The 19,038-nt window shown below is 40.3% G+C and overlaps 1 protein-coding gene across 1 annotated transcript; it reads right to left on the bottom strand.

Annotated features, from left to right (window-relative positions):
- Nucleotides 1-3,077: 3,077 nt before the first annotated feature.
- Nucleotides 3,078-6,391, bottom strand: LOC117090564 (salivary acidic proline-rich phosphoprotein 1/2-like). The gene is made up of 4 exons (XM_033222931.1): nt 6,275-6,391; nt 4,992-5,027; nt 4,320-4,632; nt 3,078-3,168 (listed from the first exon to the last, which is right to left on the bottom strand). The coding sequence occupies exons 1-4, from the start codon at nt 6,336-6,338 to the stop codon at nt 3,162-3,164; spliced, it is 420 nt and encodes a 139-aa protein (XP_033078822.1). The 5' UTR covers nt 6,339-6,391; the 3' UTR covers nt 3,078-3,161.
- Nucleotides 6,392-19,038: the final 12,647 nt, after the last annotated feature.

The following is a 19,038-nucleotide window of genomic DNA, read 5'->3' as shown; positions in this document are numbered from 1 at the left end:
GATCAATTAGGTATAGAGCAGTCAATAAGTTCAGAGAACGGTAGCTCTACCCTAATGAACTTGACCACACTCAAAATTAGGGTTTTGTTCTTACAATGTAAAAGAGGGGTAAATGTACTAAAAAAGATACATGTGTAATATGATTATTAAATAGTTACAGTGGGGAACTGTTGAGAAAAAATAGATTTGCAATTTGGAGTAAGGTAGAAATGAGGCTTGCTTAGATGGGCAATAGTGATGATGGTGCTAAAAAATTGCTGCAGTAGAAACATACTTGAAGGTTGAACTTTAGCATAGTCTATTTGACCTGATGTAATGTGATGAAGAAGAGTCAAGAATGACTTGCAGTTGGCTAAATCACGTAGATGATTATAGATACTATTTCCCAAGATGAAACAGATTTGAGAGACAATAAACTTGTAGCTGCAGGAGGGAGGCAGCAGAGGTAGAAGAAACCATATGAGACATTGAGACATCCCTGGAGATGTTGATAAAGTGTTACAAAAAGAAGGATATGTTCAATAGTGTTACATTGATCAGAGGTCAAAAGAGATGCAAGATTGAAAACAGATTCCTAAACTGACTGGAATAAAGGTCAAAGATGACCATCACAAAATTGGAGTGCAAAGTATGAAAGCCTCTATAATGAATGTGGAAGAAAAATTGGAGGTGAGTGAATGGAGGAAGTGCTATAAGTATACGTTTCAAGAACTTTGCAATGAGGAAGGCAGACAAATAATGTCATAGTAAGGAAGAATTAAGAGCCTTAGGGAGACCTTAGTAAAACTGAGAGCTGTTTCAGCAAGTTTCTGCTGCTGGAAATAATCCCATGGAGCATACAGGTAAGATTCAGGAGACAAAAGGATCATGTGCAGAATCAAAATCCTTGATTAGGCAATGAGATAAAAAATCAAGTAGGAATGGAAAAGATAGAGGCAAGGAGACTTCACCTAGGATAATAGGAGAGAACTGGGCTCAAACTACATGTGGGTTGGTCAACTTGGTGGCTTTTGTGGTGAGATCATTCTGTTCTGATTGTTTTTGAACTTCTTAGTGAAAGCACTTAGGCCATCAGTTGAGACAGTAGCAATTTTCTAATATTGAGCCATCTTTACCATCCTCTTTCAACATGGTGGATTATTTTCTGCACAGATTGACTTGTTTATTTACTTCTGAGTATTTTTCCTTTGCAGGTCTACTTATTTTCATGAATGAGCCTCACAGAATAAATTCTGAATGTTTTTAGCCTTTGTTATAATTTCAAAAAACTTAAACTAGAGATATCTGTTCCTACGGTTAAAAAATTCAACATAAGAATTTTCTGTGTTCATTGACATTGGAGATGACAGTGACAGTTGCTTGCAGAGAGTCTCCTCTCAACATCATTCATACCTCTTAGGTTATTTTACTTTCAATTTTTCTGACAATACTTGAGTCATATTTGATAACTTATGTTAAAGTAATATTAATGTCATTGAAATTTTTATATCAGAAGAGTTTTACATCATGTTTTCTGATTTTCTTCAAAATTTTACACATCTGTGATTGATTTCTCCCTCTCATTTCTGAAGTTTTTATTGTTTTCTGGGTTTTTTTAATGAAATTATAAGATATATGTATATTTTCGCTTAAGAACTAGACTTTGTCTGTTATAAATTAGATTGCTTCTCTGTTTTCTCATGCTAGATATTTTAATTTGAGTGGTACACAGAAAAAAATGACATTATGCAGGCAATAATTTGCTGTATTAACTAACACGTTAGAAATCTCTTAGATTTCAAAAGTCTACATTTCTAATTGTCGTAATTAAATTTCCATAAGGAGATACTATTTTTTTAAAAAAGAACTAATTAGAATTATATTAAGAGCCTGATAAGAAAGAAAATGCTAAAAAAAAATATGAATATGCAATGTGTTCCTATTTTGTTTGAAAGCCTAGAGAAAACCAATGTCAGAGACTATTGCACTCAAATTTTTTGACAAAGAAATCTTAAGATTTTTAACTTGGGAGCATTTAATTCCTCACAATTTCATGTCCACTGTTCTTTCCTAAAATCATTAGTGGGAAGCAGACATGACTATATCCACTAGTTTTCCATGCATGTGATCTGCTTAGTCTTCATCCTTTAGGGGAGTCGTTTTGATTATTCAAAAATTTAGAAGAGGAAACTTAGGCTCTGAGATATAAGTAGCTTCCTATGAGTCCAGAGTTAGCAAGAGAGAGTTGTTAAACTACAATCTGAGAGATTCCAAATTCTTTGCTTATTCAAGTCATGCTGCCTCTGATGAAATCCATTTAGGTTTTCTTTAGAATAGTAAGACTCATAGGCAGGAAAAGAACTGATCAAAGATAAAATAGGGGAAAATAGGTCTAATGGCTTCTGGGGAATAGAGGCATAGAACTATCACTAGAACAGAAAACCAAACACCGCATGTTCTCACTCATAGGTGGGAACTGAACAATGACATCACTTGGACTCTGGAAGGGGAACATCACACATCGGGGCCTATCATAGGGAGGGGGGAGGGGGGAGGGATTGCATTGGGAGTTATACATGATATAAATGACGAATTGATGGGTGCTGACGAGTTGATGGGTGCAGCACACCAACATGGCACAAGTATACATATGTAACAAACCTGCACGTTATGCACATGTACCCTAGAACTTAAAGTATAATAAAAAATAAATAAATAAATAAATAAAAATAATTAAAAAAAAAAAGAACCATACTCATTTCCCTAGAAAACAAAATTGGTTACTTTTGAACTTGTTAAAATTTCTCTCAGCTTCTGGGACTTTCTTTCACTGGTATTGTTTTTCTTACATTCATAAGCTTACTGGAATATCAGGAAATGACCTGAAAATAATTGTACAACTTAAATTCGAGCTATAGAAGACAGAGAAGGAAAGAAACAGTGGAACTTCTTCCCCAGGCAGATGACTTAAGGATAAGGAGGAGAGAAGCTTGCTGGAAACATCAAGGAGAAGGAGTCCTGGATGTTCGTGCAATGTGAACATGGCTCTCAGAGTCCAGAGTCCCAAACACTCAGAAACAGACACCACCATCAGAAATTGCAAGCTGATTGTTTTATTGGTATACTGAAGTTAGAGCATGACCGCGTGTTTCATGGCGTTTGAAACACTGTTTTCTTCTTATTCACTTCCTGAAAAAGACAAACAAACAAGGAAGATTGTAGACAACACTTGACCTGGCAGGAAATGTCTAATCCCTCACTGATGTACTGCAGTGACGGAGATGCAAGTCCCTACTCTTGCCCTCTATCCCTTCTACAGCCCCCTTCTCCTTAGTAATATTTTCTTTGTTCACTCTTTAAGCCATTGCAGGTAATGTGAATTTAAACTGTTGCTTAGATGAGAAAGAGAAACAAGTAGTGTTATGTTGTTCACGCTTTGTTGCTGTTGGTTCTGTAAGGGCTATTTTTACAAAGATAGGCACTGCAACATATCATGTAATAGTGAGAATGTGAAACCAGCCTCAGTGTCCAGTGACAGGGATTGGTTAAATAGATTTTGGAACAACCAAACAATAGAATAGTATACAATTGTAAAAACAAACTAACCAACAAACACTGAAGAGATCTAAATGAACTCATGTGAATGTTTTCTAAACAATAAAATTTTCCTATGAGTAAGACACAAATATGAATATAGAGTATGGTAAAAATGGTTGTAAGAAAGGCATTATATATATTTATGTAGCAATAAATATTTCAAAAAGGAGATTCCAAAGACTTAAAGGTGGGGGTTTTGAGAAGGATAGAAGGGAATAAAGATGAGTTAGGCTCTTACTATTTAGCTCTGTACCTTTTTGTTCACTGAGATTAGTTTTTGTTAGCTTACGCATGTATGACTTTAAATGTAAGTATTTTAAAAATGAGATACCATTTAACAGCTGAAAGTTCAAGGACCATTTAGCGGGAATACTGGACATGAAATCTGATGTGAGGCAGGACTGAGCAAAGCATGCCCAGGTGAAAACTTTAAATGGGACTCTTTGAGTTTGAGGAAAGAAAACAGAGAGCCAAAAGGAGAACATGGTTCTACACCCTCATCGTCAACCCTATTTAAGACATGTAATTTGAAGACAGTGATTTCCAAAATCAGTATTGCCTTCAAGAGCTTCTGTAAAACACAGGATCTTGATACAATATACAAGAATATCTGAATAACAATTTTTAGAAATGTGTTCCAGGACAAGGCAATATTAACAGCTTTTCAATGGACTCATTGGCACAATGAAGTTGGAGAAGTGTAGCAGTTGGAGCCTTCGATGGATGATAAACTGGAATCATACCTGTCGTTGAATCCTAGATTACTGGGAAGACTCCTCCTGTGGAGGTCTTGATTGGCGGCTCCCTTGGGAAGCTGGAGGTGTTCCCTCGGGCTCTTCTTCTGGTGTCTGTGTGTTTTGTGGCTCTCCTGTAGGAGGTGGTGGATGGTGGTGGTGGTGGTGTGGTGGTGGTGGTGGTGGTGGCCTCCGTGATGGGGTGGTTTCTGCTGAGAGCCATCATCCTCGTTTCCATCGCCAGCATGGGATTTAGATGACTGTCCTCCCAAAGCTTCTCCCTGATGCTCCTCATCTATGACCTGGTCAGAGTCTTCCTCATCTGTGTGAGTTGAAACAAGAAGAGCTGAGCTCAGTGCTGGAAAACCCTCCTGTCTTCATACCTCTCTGTCTTCACCACAGGGCCCTTCTCTCCCTGACCTGCATCTCAACTCCCAACCTCCCCGATTCCCAAGGCTTCCTGATTAGAACTCCTCTTAATCTACATAAGGGTGATGAAAAATCGAATTTCTTTGTTCATGGTCCCCAGAATCAAGGTTGGGAGAAAACTACTTATATCTCTGGGGCACTGACATTAGTCAATTCCTGAGAGGAAAATGTTGATAAGAAGACACTTGAGAATTGATCAATTCTTCAGGAAAAAATGGAGACAAAATTTACTGAGAATTTATTGGAATTTACCTGATATTACGGAGGGAACGTCTTCCTGGCTGACATCTAGAAAAGAAATAGAGGATGATGGGAAAAGTTACTTCGTGAATCTTTCAGGGCTTATAGTGTTCTACGAGGAAAAGGGATCTCTGATCACACCCTGTGCATCTCCCTTTGTGACCTCATCAGCCACTGTCTGATGCTACTGGAAGTGGAGGAAGATGTAAGGGGAAGCAGGGTTGTTACTACACTGAGCATCAACCAGGAACTCAACAGAGAAGGGCCCCTGTTGGTCCTCTTATGATTCCTCAAGCCTTAGTGCTTATTTAGTTAAACTGCTCTGAGTATTTCAATGACATATTTGGGGATTCTTCTGCCCTCTTTCATCTGTAAATATGTTTTTTTTTTTTTTTTTATTGAGAGAGTCTCGCTCTGTCACCCAGGCTGGAGTCCAGTGGCGCGATCTCGGCTCACTGCAAGCTCCTCGTCCCGGGTTCACGCCATTCTCCTGCCTCAGCCTCCCGAATAGCTGGGACTACAGGCGCCCGCCACCACGCCGGGCTAATTTTTTTGTATTTTTCGTAGAGACGGGGTTTCACTGTGTTAGCCAGGATGGTCTCGATCTCCTGACCTCGTGATCCGCCCGCCTCGGCCTCCCAAAGTGCTGGGATTATAGGCGTGAGCCACGGAGCCCGGCCGTCATCTGTAAATATGTTGCTTATGTTTGTAAGCTTTCTCAACAGGAGCCACCAGAAGTAACCACTTGGATACAATCTTACACATGCCACTCCCAGCACGTTGAAATACTACATGCAGGAGAGAGAAAAATGACAATGTTTCACTCTGGTTATTCTCTACCTCTATGGAGACAGAGACAAGTGTTTTAACCATTTCTCTGTCTCGGCAGTAGCTCTGACATGTGTTTATCTCCTTCATGATGTTCAGCCACCGTACAGCAAGGCCAGCATCATCCCTGTCTACTGTGATCAGTACAGGATCTTCACAGCTGCATTTCCTTGAATCTGTCTTGCATTCTCCACGTCCTTCACAGCAGTCCCATATCTCTATAAATGCAAATCTCACTCTCTCACTCCCCTGGTACAAATTCTTTATTGAGTTCCATTTGTGCAATCAATAAACTATGAGGCCTTGATGAGGAATGAAGGCACAACAGATCTTCTGATCCTTGGCACGAGAACTCTGCAGTCCCATCTGTTTTCTCATCCTCCTCTCTTCCCTCCACTTTCCCCCTCTATAGTGTGAGCCCCTAAATCCCAATCAGAGTCACAATATCTTCCCCCAACAGATCTTACCTTCACTTGAGCTCTGAACTGAGCTGAAGGCCAGCAGGGCCACTGAGAGCAGAATCAGAAGCATCTTGCAGGAGGCTCTGGTGTCACTCCCAACTTTGTGCTGGGAGAAACGTGTCAGCTCCCTTTAAAAAGACAAGCAGAACAATGGCACATTTGAGTTCCCTACCGGTGGGCCTCATCACCTCAGAGACTGGGTTCTGCTTTGCTTACTTCAGGTCAAGTGTATCCCTCATTTCTTTGGAACTCTAGCCCAGCAGGAAGGGTTGGGTAGGATGTTGTTTGTATCTAATTTCTAAAAGGTACAACTATGACTTGGATAAATGTTTTGACAGAACTGTGTCCAAGCAATCAGCACAGTGTCAGAATTGAACTTTCGACATCATTTGGTTTTCAATCTGTTTGGAAAGACTGTTATTCTGATTTCCACTGTGCTTTCTGTTTCTGTGTATGTGTGTTTGTGTCGGTGTGTCAGGGTGGTGGGCAGCTATCCTACAGCTAACAGTGAAGATGGTCAATATCTCTGACTCTTTTTGTAGCCTGTTTCCATCTCTCATGATGTGTGTGTGTACGGATATTTTCACATTTAGCTAAATTTTTTGTGTAATACAGATGGTCTTGCTTATCTGTGAGATGTGTGAGGACAGCACACTCCCAGGCACACATAGATAAGAGAAAGTTACCCCATAGCCTGCTCAGGCTACAGGAACTGTCCAAACTCTGTGGATCTCACTACACTCAGGCAAGCCTTGGTGCTGTACAACACAGGAAAGTGAAAAAATTTGTATTTTAAAAATATCTTTATGGTTTATTAAAGCAAACTGAACACAGAAACCACCAAGGGATTTCCAGACCTGAACAAACTGAATATATGGTTCCCTAAGTGAGCCAGACGATGTCATATAGCTAAGACCTCTACTTTCCCCAGAATATTCTATAGAATTCATCCTCTACTTTATTTCTTCTCATAAATATTATAATTGTCATCACTGATAATTAAATGGCCACAATTATACATTCAACTAAGATAATTTGCAATGCTATCCAAGCCTCAGTTGCCTTGATTGATTGGTCTTCTGTTTTTTACTCAGTAATTGTATCACGTGTTTCATCAGAGTGTTCTTTCACACAGAGGATATTTATCTATAATATTCTAATACTCATTCTTTCTCACACTTATTTGTCTATATTTTGTATTCTGAGTCCACCTTGCCATGTTTACTTTTCTTCCTATATCTTTTTTTTCTCCCCACACAAATGTCCGTTACTTATTCTTCTAAGTGATGGTGTATGGTACTCCTCACTACCTTTACTTTCATTTTTTTCTGTATAATTTGACAATAAAAAATTAAGTTTCCAAAAACCCTGTCAGGGTCTTGATTTGGTAGCTCTCTCCTCAGCTGCTGATTGCTCCATGATACCTAGAAATTCCGTGTTCATCAATTCATAAAATATACTAGTCAGTATCACCAGCTGCACTTTGCAATTCAGACCTTGTGTAGGTCTTGTGTAATTTTTCACTTTTTGTGCATAGCTAGTCTTTATTTGAAGGTAGCTTCATTGGAGGCGTGGCTGAGAGGCCATGTGACAGAAAATCATAAAGACAAGCCCCTAGACAGGTGTGCATGAGTGGATCCTGTGCTGTGCATACAAGGGTCTGGTCTGGCCCTTCTGAAGAGTTGCAGATAATAATACAAGAAGCCTTCCTAGTAGATTAGATTTTGCTACAGACAACATTGTTCTTGTAAGGGACCCAGGCAGATTGTTCTTTTCCCTGGACTAAATATAGACCGATTTGAGGGGGAATGCATTCTTAATTGTCAGTTCTTCTCTGGCCCTGTGGGAAGTGGATCAGTTCTAGCTGGGCTTTATGAATTGCATCTTAAGCATAGAGTAGTCGCTTGAGCCCAGCAGCTCCCAGTGTGTTAGGGAGATTATTGTCTCTGGTTTCACCAGATACTGTTTTCCGTAGGAGGTGGAAGTGAGCAATCCTGCCCAAGTGATGCCAGGTCAACCATCCTGTCAAAAACGAAGGTCAGAGAAAAGGAACAAAGAGGAGTGCCAGGCAGATATTGCCTGATGATGTGGGCAACTGAGAAAACTGCAGGCCTAGTGCAAGACAGGTTTCTTCTTGGAAGCAGAGTACAGGAAAAGAACAGGAAATGCTCCTAAAGGTCACTCAGCTCAGGCCTGTTCCCTAAACTTCTCCAATGTCAGCAATCATCAAAAAAGACTAGTGTATCCGGAAAGCATAAATATCAGCTATGCTGTCACCAGATAAATCAAAAAGGGAGGTAATGGAACAGCTGAAAGGGACACTGTCTGTGAGTGAAGGTGGGTGGGTGAAAGGGAAAAGCAGGACTGCTGCAGGAGCTTGGGCACCTAGAGGTGAGTGGCAGCCCTCAGCACCACACTTGCCTTCTACTATGGATGTTCACATTCTGAGGCCCTGAAGGGTCAGTCTTCAACATATGAAATTTTAGGATTCATCTCTCATAACACATCCCAACATTTTCTCAGTTACTGACAGGTATTTACCTAGTGGTTCAAAAATCCTCACTCTCTCCTGCATTAGCTGATCTAATTGCTTCTGCCTTCAAAATACACCCAAATATGACCACTTGCATGACCTTTCCTAGAAGGTGATTGTTCAGTCATGATGCTCTCTCCTGCAGGACTTTAACAACCTCCAGCTTGTCTTGGTAACATTCTTCCCCCAGCTCATCCCGTATCAGTCCCCTCACAACAATCAGAGTAATCATTTAAAAGTAGAAATTAGGTCATATCACATTTGTGCTTCAAATCCCCTGATTTTCCTTCTGCACTTATGAAAGATCCAAATTTCATCCCTCAGCTCTTTCACACCCACATGGCTCACTCTTTTTTGAATACCAGGAAGCTCTCTGCATGGAACAGAAAGTAGAATCTTCTTCAGCTTCACCATCTTCTAGTTTGCTTAGAGCACTAAAGATAATTTGCCAAGAAAGATAAACACTGGCAGAGGGGATAAACTTCTCTGAGAGTCAGTGAGTTGCATTGAGTCACTGGTGTCTGGCAGTGTTGCAAATTAGAAGAATTACTGTATTAATTGCACCAACTAAGTAATCTAACAATACAGTTAGCAAATAAACATAATGGTCTCTGAGATTTCAGCTTGCTTTGACTTGTCTAAAAATTTTGTTGACACTATTATGGTGGTCTTCTATTTTTTTAAATTTGATGTTGATCCATAAATATATATTATATATTTCACAATTAATTTAGCATATTTATTTATTTATTTTTGAGATGGTATATTGCTCTGTCACCCAGGCTGGGGTGCAGTGGTGCGATCTCAGCTCACTGCAACCTCTGCCTCCTGGGCTAAAGCATTTCCCCTGCCTCAGTCTCCCAAGCAGCTGGGATTACAGGCACCCACCACCCCACCCAACTAACTTTTTGTACTTTTAGCAGAGACGGGGTTTTACCATGTTGCCCAGGCTGGTCTGGAACTTCTGACCTCAGGTGATCCACCCCCCTTCGACCTTCCAAAATGCTGGGATTACCAGGCATGAGCCACCGCGCCCAGCTAATTTAGCATATTTCTGTTCTTTCCACCTGTCCTAACCAAATTGGTTATAATAGATAATTTTGGTTAAGCATTTACTATATTCCATTTAATCATCAAAACCATTTTATTAGGGAGATACGATTGTTAGTATTACCTTAATTTTATAGATGACATGACTTAGGTACATATCGAAGTTCTCATAAATGTAGTAAGTTTGAACAGAAGGCAGTCAGTTTTCAGAGCTTTCTGTGCTCCACTACTTACTTGCTGTTCATTTATTCATTTCGTTACTACAATGCTAGAGGGAATGAGGCTCACAGAAGAAACACATGTTCTCGTATTAGGAAATTATCAAAGTTAAACTTTCCTAACACGTTAACAGGTGAAGTGAGAAATATTTTTTTTCTGAGTAAATACGTTTGTTTTAAATCATAAGCTCATTTACATAGGCTTCCTGTAACCCATTTTCCTCTTGCCTTCATATAAAGAGACTCATACGATTAATTCCTTTTTTGGGGGTGGATTACGAAAACCCTGTCAATGTAGATGCTCTATGTGCTTTCTTAATATACACTACATGCATTTTTCTGGTGAGCCATGTTAGCATGGGCAAAATTTGTGCATACCCTTTTAAATGGACCAAACGTTGATTCTAATCATAATGAATCTAACATTTTAGAAATCCACGAGAGACAGTCTGAGATTTGTCTATAAAGGGATAAATTTGTATACCACTTGCACAAATTTCAGTCTTCTGTCTGAGAGTGTCTCCTGTGTCCTGGCCCCAGAGCTGGTGTTACTGAAACAGGTCAGGGTCACTGGTCTCATTGTCTAAGGTGTTATCCGAGCTCATGGTCTCAGGACCAAGAAAATTAAGGAGTGTGGACACAACGAGTGAGGCTGGAGCAAAAGTTTAATACACCAAAGAAGAAAGGTCTCTGCAGTGGAGAAGGGAGTCAGGGTGGATTGCCATTTTTACAGTTGAATCCAAGAGCTTTTATAGAAAACTGCTCTCATCTCAGTAGCTATTTTTCTTATCTATAAAACTGCCTGCACAATTCTTAGGTATGTATGTAGTTGTGGATATGTCTTATGTATGTATGTGTGTAGTTATGTATGCAGTTGTGGATATGTCTCTAGGCAAGCACAAAGTGCAGCTTTTTGTTTGTATAATTATGTGTTTGTTTTAAGTAAGTCCCCTTGCTCCCTCTGCAAGTGCTACGGAGCCCACTGTGTACATAGGGCTTCTATGCCAGACTTTGCTATCTTGCCTGATTCTCTGTGGCTTATCTGGGCAGGCGCACCCGAGCTGTGATTTTTTTGTGCAGGGAGCTTCTGCAGTCTGTTTTTCCCCAAGTTGCTCTGTTTTTATGGTAGCTATGTTTTTTCAGGCAATCAGCATTTCCAAGGACCAGCCTTAACTGTTTACCTAAATGATATTTTATTTTCTTCCCCCTCATTACTTCCTCAGTGGTTGGGGCTGAAAAAGAGTGCTAACCAGCCTAAAGTCAAGTGTCTGCCTAGCCATGCCAGGGGGAATTCTAAAGTTTTCAATTGCTCCTTCTCTGAGTTCATAGAGAAATACAATCACAACTTCCTTTAGAAGATACAAAGGAACATACATCTGTCTCACATTTTTATTAAAATGTACAAACAAGTAAGCTACTATTTTTAAAAGAGGGATTTTGTTAAAGTGATTAATAAATGACTCACTTTGTTTAGGTAAACATGTGTTTTATCTTAGAAGAAAGCTTTTGCCCCTCCTGCTTTGCGGTGGCTCAAGCCTGTAATCCCAGCACTTTGGGAGGCCGAGACGGGCAGATCACGAGGTCAGGAGATCGAGACCATCCTGGTTAACACGGTGAAACCCCGTCTCTACTAAAAAAATACAGAAAACTAGCTGGGCGAGGTGGCGGGCGCCTGTAGTCTCAGCTACTCGGGAGGCTGAGGCAGGAGAATGGCGTAAACCCGGGAGGCGGAGCTTGCAGTGAGCTGAGATCCGGCCACTGCACTCCAGCCTGGGCGACAGAGCGAAACTCCGTCTCAAAAAAAAAAAAGAACCATAAATTGGTCCGGTGCGGTGGCTCACGCCTGTAATCCCAGCACTTTGGGAAGCCGAGGCGGGTGGATCACGAGGTCAGGAGATCGAGACCATCCTGGCTAACACGGTGAAACCCCGTCTCTACTAAAAATACAAAAACAGCCGGGCGTGGCAGTGGGCGCCTGTAGTCCCAGCTACTTCTGAGGCTGAGGCAGGAGAATGGCTTGAGCCCGGGAGGCGGAACTCAGTGAGCGGAGATCGCGCCACTGCACTCCAGCCTGGGGGACAGAGCGAGATTACGACTCAAAAATACAAAGCAAAACAAATAAACAAACAAACAAACAAAAAAACCCATAAATTTCTACCATATTTGGTTGATTTCAAAGTGCACATTTTTGCTTATGTAACATCTTGGAAACTGGGATGTGTGGCACATTGTACTTTCTAAAGATGGTCACAAAAGTCTTTTTCATCTTATATTATCTTCTTACAATGGGACCTTACATCGTCTCTGGAAGGGGTGAAGTGTGATTTCACCCCCCTTCCACTTGGGTGGAACTTTGTTACTGCCGTGACTAAGAGACTATGTCAGAAGTGACGCTTTGTGTCTTTTGCGTTTAGATCATAAAAATGCCTTGCAATTCCAGCTGGTTCTCTAAAGAAACCACCACACGCTACGAGGAAGCTCATGCTGTGAGGCAGAGGTGTAAAATGTGTTTTTAAAAATAACTGAATACATCACTGTCCCCAGACAACGTAGAATAAACAAGTTTTCTTACGTGATTGTATTATTATATGAATTGTATATTGCATTTCTATACATGGATGGTTATATAACTAAAGATGTATTCATCATTCATTTGTACCTAGCATGGTGATATTTTAGAGGCCTTAGCTCTTTTTGTACTTACAATAGCCTCTCAATTATGTTGCATGATGTTTACCCTTCTGAAGAGGGAATTAAATTTTTTTTTTTTTTTTTTTGAGACGGAGTCTCGCTCTGTCGCCCAGGCTGGAGTGCAGTGGCCGGATCTCAGCTCACTGCAAGCTCCGCCTCCCGGGTTTACGCCATTCTCCTGCCTCAGCCTCCCAAGTAGCTGGGACTACAGGCACCCGCCAACTCGCCCGGCTAGTTTTTTGTATTTTTTTAGTAGAGACGGGGTTTCGCCGTGTTAGCTAGGTTGGTCTCGATCTCTTGACCTCGCGATCCACCCGTCTCGGCCTCCCAAAGTGCTGAGATTACAGGCTTGAGCCACTGCGCCCGGCCTGGAATTAAATTTTTAATAGAATTGAGTATTGTTCCCAAAGTCACATAATTTGTAGATATAAGCAGAGTTCAGAAATTCTATGAAGAGAGAGGGAAAGAGAGAGAGAAAGAGAGCAACAGAGAATGATAGGATAACCTTACTTATCAGAACAATTTAAAATACATATATCCAAATAATAAAATGCATAGGATTCAATTGAAGAAGAAAGATCAAACTTTGATGAAGATTATACACTATAATCTGAATACATGTAAGTTTCTGGATAGGGAAGTGCACTATTCCAAAAGCACCAATTTTCCAGGTGTTCCTGTGTACATTGATTGCAACACTACCTTCTCTTCATGTCTGGTTTTGGCTTTTTCTGATTCACAGATTTTCAGTGTGTCATCCCAGGTTCACAGTTTTGTTGTATTTGTTGTTTACTGTCATTTCCTCTTTAATCCTCTATGTGGATGGGTACTTCTTTATTATAATTGTTCAGAGACATGGGAAAAATGCAGAAATAAGTACATGTGTTCAATGCACTGTGCATTCCAATACCCTTAGGATTAAAGGGCAAATATTACAGTTGCAAACAGCTTCATCAAATGACCCATGTGTTTACTTTCTTTCTTTTTAAGTGTATTGAAGTTACTTTAAAAGACAGGCTGCTATTACCTGTGTTTCTAATTCTAACAGAAGAATCTGCAGTCTTTTCTTACTGGCTGCATTAAAGAGAACATGACCATGAGTTTACAATCAGATGGCTATTTTTCAAAGGTTACTGAATAAACTCAACCTATCTTTGCAATCCTAGAAACAATTTTAAGTGACAAATAGCTTTTTATATGCTAATAGGCTAACAAATACAGTTTTATATAACAAAAGTACACAGTTTGAAGTCTACCAGTTAACCATGTTTAGAACTACCAAAACAAATGTCTGTATATGGTAAGAAACACTTTAAGTCGGGCATGGGAGGTTGGTGGTTCACACCTCTACTCCCAATACTTTGGGATGCCAAGGCTGGTGGATCACCTGAGGTCAGGAGTTAGAGACCAGCCTGGTCAACATGGTGAAACCCTGTCTCTACTAAACATACAAAAATTAGCCAGATGTGGTGGTGTCCACCTGTAATCCCAGCTACTTGGGAGGCTGAGGCAGAAGAATTGCTTGAACCAGGGAGGTGGAGGTTGCAGTGAGCCGAGATTGCACCACTGCATTCCAGCCTGGGTGACAGAATGAGACTGCATCTCAAAAAAAAAGAAGAAAAAAGAACATATTTTGTGTCTATTAGTTAATAGACATGGATAGAAACTCAAGTTTATAAGATACATAAAGAGTTTGAATTTAACTCAAATTTTCACTCAATATTTTTTAGCTAAACCTAGTCTATATTCAAGTTTTCCTGATTGTCTGAAACATGTCTTTTTTAGTTTTATTGAACAGTTGAAGGCTTACTTAAATGAGCATCCAAACAAGATTGACATATTGCATTTGATCAAATTTGAATTATCTATGAAGCAAATGAAACTAGAACTTTGGGTTCCTGCATTTGCACAGGCCCCTTTCAAGACCCTGTTTAGACTGAGCAGAAAACAAGTATTTAAAAGCTTTATGAACTAGCAGTAGTCCTCTTTCTGCCCACTCCTCCACTCAAGCTTCCATCATTATTCATTTTTCTGTCTTCCACTTACTCACAGGGTCATCAGATTTCAATGCCATCTACTTCTCAAAGCAAACCTCAATACTTTCAGGCATGTTTGAAGTTTATTTGAAAAGAAGACTTGGCCCTCACTTACAGAAGCAAATTTCTAACTAATTGGATTCTCATGGCTACGAATAATGGCTACCTTCTAGCACTGCTCTTAATGTACTGTGGAGTTGCAGATTTTAGATGGAGGAATCTAGAAATTTTACTTTCGTGGTGCCTGAAAGGCCTATTAAAATGAGGTTGATTGTGTGGCTTTAAATTCTTGTTCTTCCACTTCATGTATCCCTTGCAAAACATACTCCCTGCAGACCTGCAGAATGGTGTCCTCCCTCAGTATTTACAGGGTTCCTACTTCCCAATATGGAATGAGTGGTCAGTGTTAGTTATGTCTTCCTTACTTTACAACCCTTGGAGGAGTCAGGAAAATTCTCACTCTAGACTACAAGAGCAAGAAGCAGCTTCATGGCCCAAATCCATCTGGTCATTTCTCCTAGGGTCCTAGCCCCACCTCTTTGCACACCTGCCTGTTGAGAGATGGTGCTGACTATGACAGTCACCAACACAGGAAGATTATTTGATTTTAATAAGAAGAGTAATTTCCCTGGAGGTTTTAACCTTTGAAGGAAGACATTTATTCCTTTATTGAGAATATATGTCACTGCAGTTTATTTGGAAGAGCACATGACTGGAACACCAGGTAGGGCCATAGATTATTGTATTTTTTTCTTTATTCCTGGGCTTTATTTTCTTGAGAGAGATTCCAGGACAGACTTAAATGGGACTCTAAAATTCTGCCCCCATGTTGTACCCTTCTGTATCAATTCATTCTCACATTGCTATAATGAACTACCTTAGACTAAGTAATTTATAAATAAAAGAGATTTAATTGGCTCATGGTTCCATAGGCTGTACAGGAAGCATGGCTGGGGGAGGTCTCAGAAAACTTACAATCATGGCAGAAGCAAAGGGAAAAACGGCAAGTCCCACATGGCTGGAGCAGGAGGAAAAGTGCTACACACTTACAAAAAAACCAGATTTCATGAGAACTCACTACCATGAGAACAGCAAGGGGGAAACCGCCTCCATAATTTAATCAGCTTCTACCAGGCCCCACCCCAACATGTGGGGATTACAATATGACATGAGATTTGGGTGAGAACGCAGAGCCAAACCATATCAATTTCTTACCCAGGCATCATGTTCACTTAGCTAAGTCCATTCTTGGGGAGAAGACAGAATATGGGGCTAGCTCATGATGACACGTCCAGTTCACTTGCTGCTCTTAGGAACCTCTGAGTGTGAGTGGGCCAAGTCTTTAACCAAATCCTTCTCAGGCAGTGTTTTTGCACTCTATATCCATTGTTAGGATATTAGCCCTGGCAAAGTGCCTTGGCAGGTAAGAGAGGGATGATTTTGATGCCACAGACTCAGTGGACTCTTTTATTTATTAACACTGGAGAAAGCTGATGACAGAATGCTAGACCTATGTTGAATAATTCTTACTGTAAGTGAATCAAACCGTTTCTTAATTGCAGATCAACCCAGTGCCTGCACAACCAGCAGAGTCCATTTCAATGCTTGTTTGGGATTTTCATCCTCTTGCCCCTGGTATCTTTTTTTTTTTTTTTTTTTTAAGTTCTAGGGTATATGTGCACAATGTGCAGGTTTGTTACATATGTATACATGTGCCATGTTGGTGTGCTGTACCCATTAACTTGTCATTTACATTAGGTATATCTCCTAATGCTATCCCTCCCCCGTCCCCTTTCTCCCTCCCCCCTCTCCACAATAGGCCCTGGTGTGTGATGTTCCCCTTCCTGTGTCCAAGTGATATCATTGTTCAATTCCCACCTATGAGTGAGAATAAGCGGTGTTTGGTTTTCTGTTCTTGCGATAGCTTGCTGAGAATGGTGGTTTCCAGCTGCATCCATGTCCCTACAAAAGACCCGAACTCATCCTTTTTTATGGCTGCATAGTATTCCATGGTGTATATGTGCCACATTTTCTTTTTTTTTTTTGAGACGGAGTCTTGCTCTGCCACCCAGGCTGGAGTGCAGTGGCCGGATCTCAGCTCACTGCAAGCTCCGCCTCCCGGGTTTACGCCATTCTCCTGCCTCAGCCTCCCGAGTAGCTGGGACTACAGGCGCCCGCCTCGTCGCCCGGCTAGTTTTTTGTATTTTTAAGTAGAGACAGGGTTTCACCGTATTAGCCAGGATGGTCTCGATCTCCTGACCTCGTGATCCGCCCGTCTCGGCCTCCCAAAGTGCTGGGATTACAGGCTTGAGCCACCACGCCCGGCCTGTGCCACATTTTCTTAATCCAGTCTGTCACTGATGGACATTTGTGTTGATTCCAAGCCTTTGCTATTGTGAATAGTGCCGCAATAAACATATGTGTGCATGTGTCTTTATAGTATTATGATTTATACTCCTTTGGGTATATACCCAGTATTGGGATGGCTGGGTCAAATGGTATTTCTAGTTCTAGATCCTTGAGGAATCGCCATACTGTCTTCCATAATGGTGGAACTAGTTTACAGTCCCACCAACAGTGTAAAAGTGTTCCTATTTCTCCACATCCTCTCCAGCACCTGTTGTTTCCTGACTTTTTAATGATTGCCATTCTAACTGGTGTGAGATGGTATCTCATTGTGGTTTTGGTTTGCATTTCTCTGATGGAGAGTGATGATGAACATTTTTTCATGTGTCTCTTGGCTGTATGAATGTCTTCTTTTGAGAAGTGTCTGTTCATATCCTTTGCCCACTTTTTGATGGGGTTGTTTTTTTCTTGTAAATTTGTTTGAGCTCTTTGTAGGTTCTGGATATTAGCCCTTTGTCAGATGAGTAGATTAGAAACATTTTCTCCCATTCTATAGGTTGCCTGTTCACTCTGATGGTAGTTTCTTTTGTTGTGCAGAAGCTCTTTAGTTTAATTAGATCCCATTTGTCAATTTTAGCTTTTGTTGCCTTTGCTTTTGGTGTTTTAGACATGAAGTCCTTGTCCATGCCTATGTCCTGAGTGGTATTACCTAGGTTTTCTTCTAGGATTTTTATGGTTTTAGGTCTAACATTTAGGTCTCTAATCCATCTTGAATTAATTTTCGTATAAGGAGTAGGGAAAGGATCCAGTTTCAGTTTTCTACTTATGGCTAGTCAATTTTCCCAGCATCATTTATTAAATAGGGAATCCTTTCCCCATTTCTTGTTTTTGTCAGGTTTGTCAAAGATCTGATGGCTGTAGATGTGTGGTATTATTTCTAAGGGCTCTGTTCTGTTCCATTGGTCTATATCTCTGTTTTGGTACCAGTACCATGCTGTTTTGGTTACTGTAGCCTTGTAGTATAGTTTGAAGTCAGGTAGTGTGATGCCTCCAGCTTTGTTCTTTTGGTTTAGGATTGTCTTGGCAATGCAGGCTCTTTTTTGGTTCCATATGAACTTTAAAGCAATTTTTTCCAATTCTGTGAAGAAAGTCATTGGTGGCTTAATGAGGATGGCATTGAATCTATAAATTACCTTGGTGGCCCCGATATCTTACTAGAAATTTCACACCATTTTCAATGTTCATCTTAATGCACAAAAAATTCTAAACTTGACTCTTGCTGATATCAGCATCTATATCAGCAAGGGAACATTGCAATCCCTTTTCTCCCTATTTATCTTCCAAGCCCAATTGCCTTGATTTTCTGTCACCAGATAAGCATAAGATCAACAAGGCCTCTCTCTTGTTTTTCAAAATTCCTTCATTTATCTCTTTCTAAAAAGTGGATTCCAAACGAATCCATAGAATCTTATCGAAGGGACAGCCCAAGGAAAATTTTTCAGTCTTTCTGATGCATTGAATATATTATTCAGTTGTAAACTCCAAAGCCTAGCGACTCTGAAACAGGAGGTCCAGTTTTAATATTTCATCTCACTACTGACCTTTTTGGAAGCCCCAAAGTAGTTTCTTCACACAGAAAAATGGATGGCTGGGCAGAATGTGAATATCTTATTGAAGGCATAGGAAGAGGGAGAGAAGATAAAGAATTACATCTAAAGAAATTAAGTCACATGGCTAAGGTCACTGTAGTAAATGAAGAAAAATTAATTTTATCTTCTGAGCATTCCTTCTCTTCTCTTCATAATTCCAGTTTAACTGGATGTTGTTTTCAATTTAGAAAATATAGTAAATTGTTCATTAGCCATGAGTATCACTCTACTATCCACCACTTTCTAA

Source organism: Trachypithecus francoisi, unplaced genomic scaffold (genome assembly GCF_009764315.1).
Source record: "Trachypithecus francoisi isolate TF-2019V2 unplaced genomic scaffold, Tfra_2.0 Lachesis_group11, whole genome shotgun sequence".
Taxonomy (NCBI): Eukaryota; Metazoa; Chordata; class Mammalia; order Primates; family Cercopithecidae; genus Trachypithecus; species Trachypithecus francoisi.
The sequence above is the reverse complement of the archived record's forward strand: the minus strand, read 5'-3'. Positions and strand labels throughout refer to the sequence as shown.

Coding starts and splice junctions, on each gene's coding strand:
- LOC117090564 (XM_033222931.1), bottom strand. CDS start 6,338: ATGCTTCTGATTCTGCTCTCAGTGGCCCTGCTGGCCTTCAGCTCAGTT. Junction 5,028..6,274: donor AGTTCAGAGCTCAAGTGAAG/GTAAGATCTGTT, acceptor TTTCTTTTCTAG/ATGTCAGCCAGGAAGACGTT. Junction 4,633..4,991: donor CGTTCCCTCCGTAATATCAG/GTAAATTCCAAT, acceptor CAACTCACACAG/ATGAGGAAGACTCTGACCAG.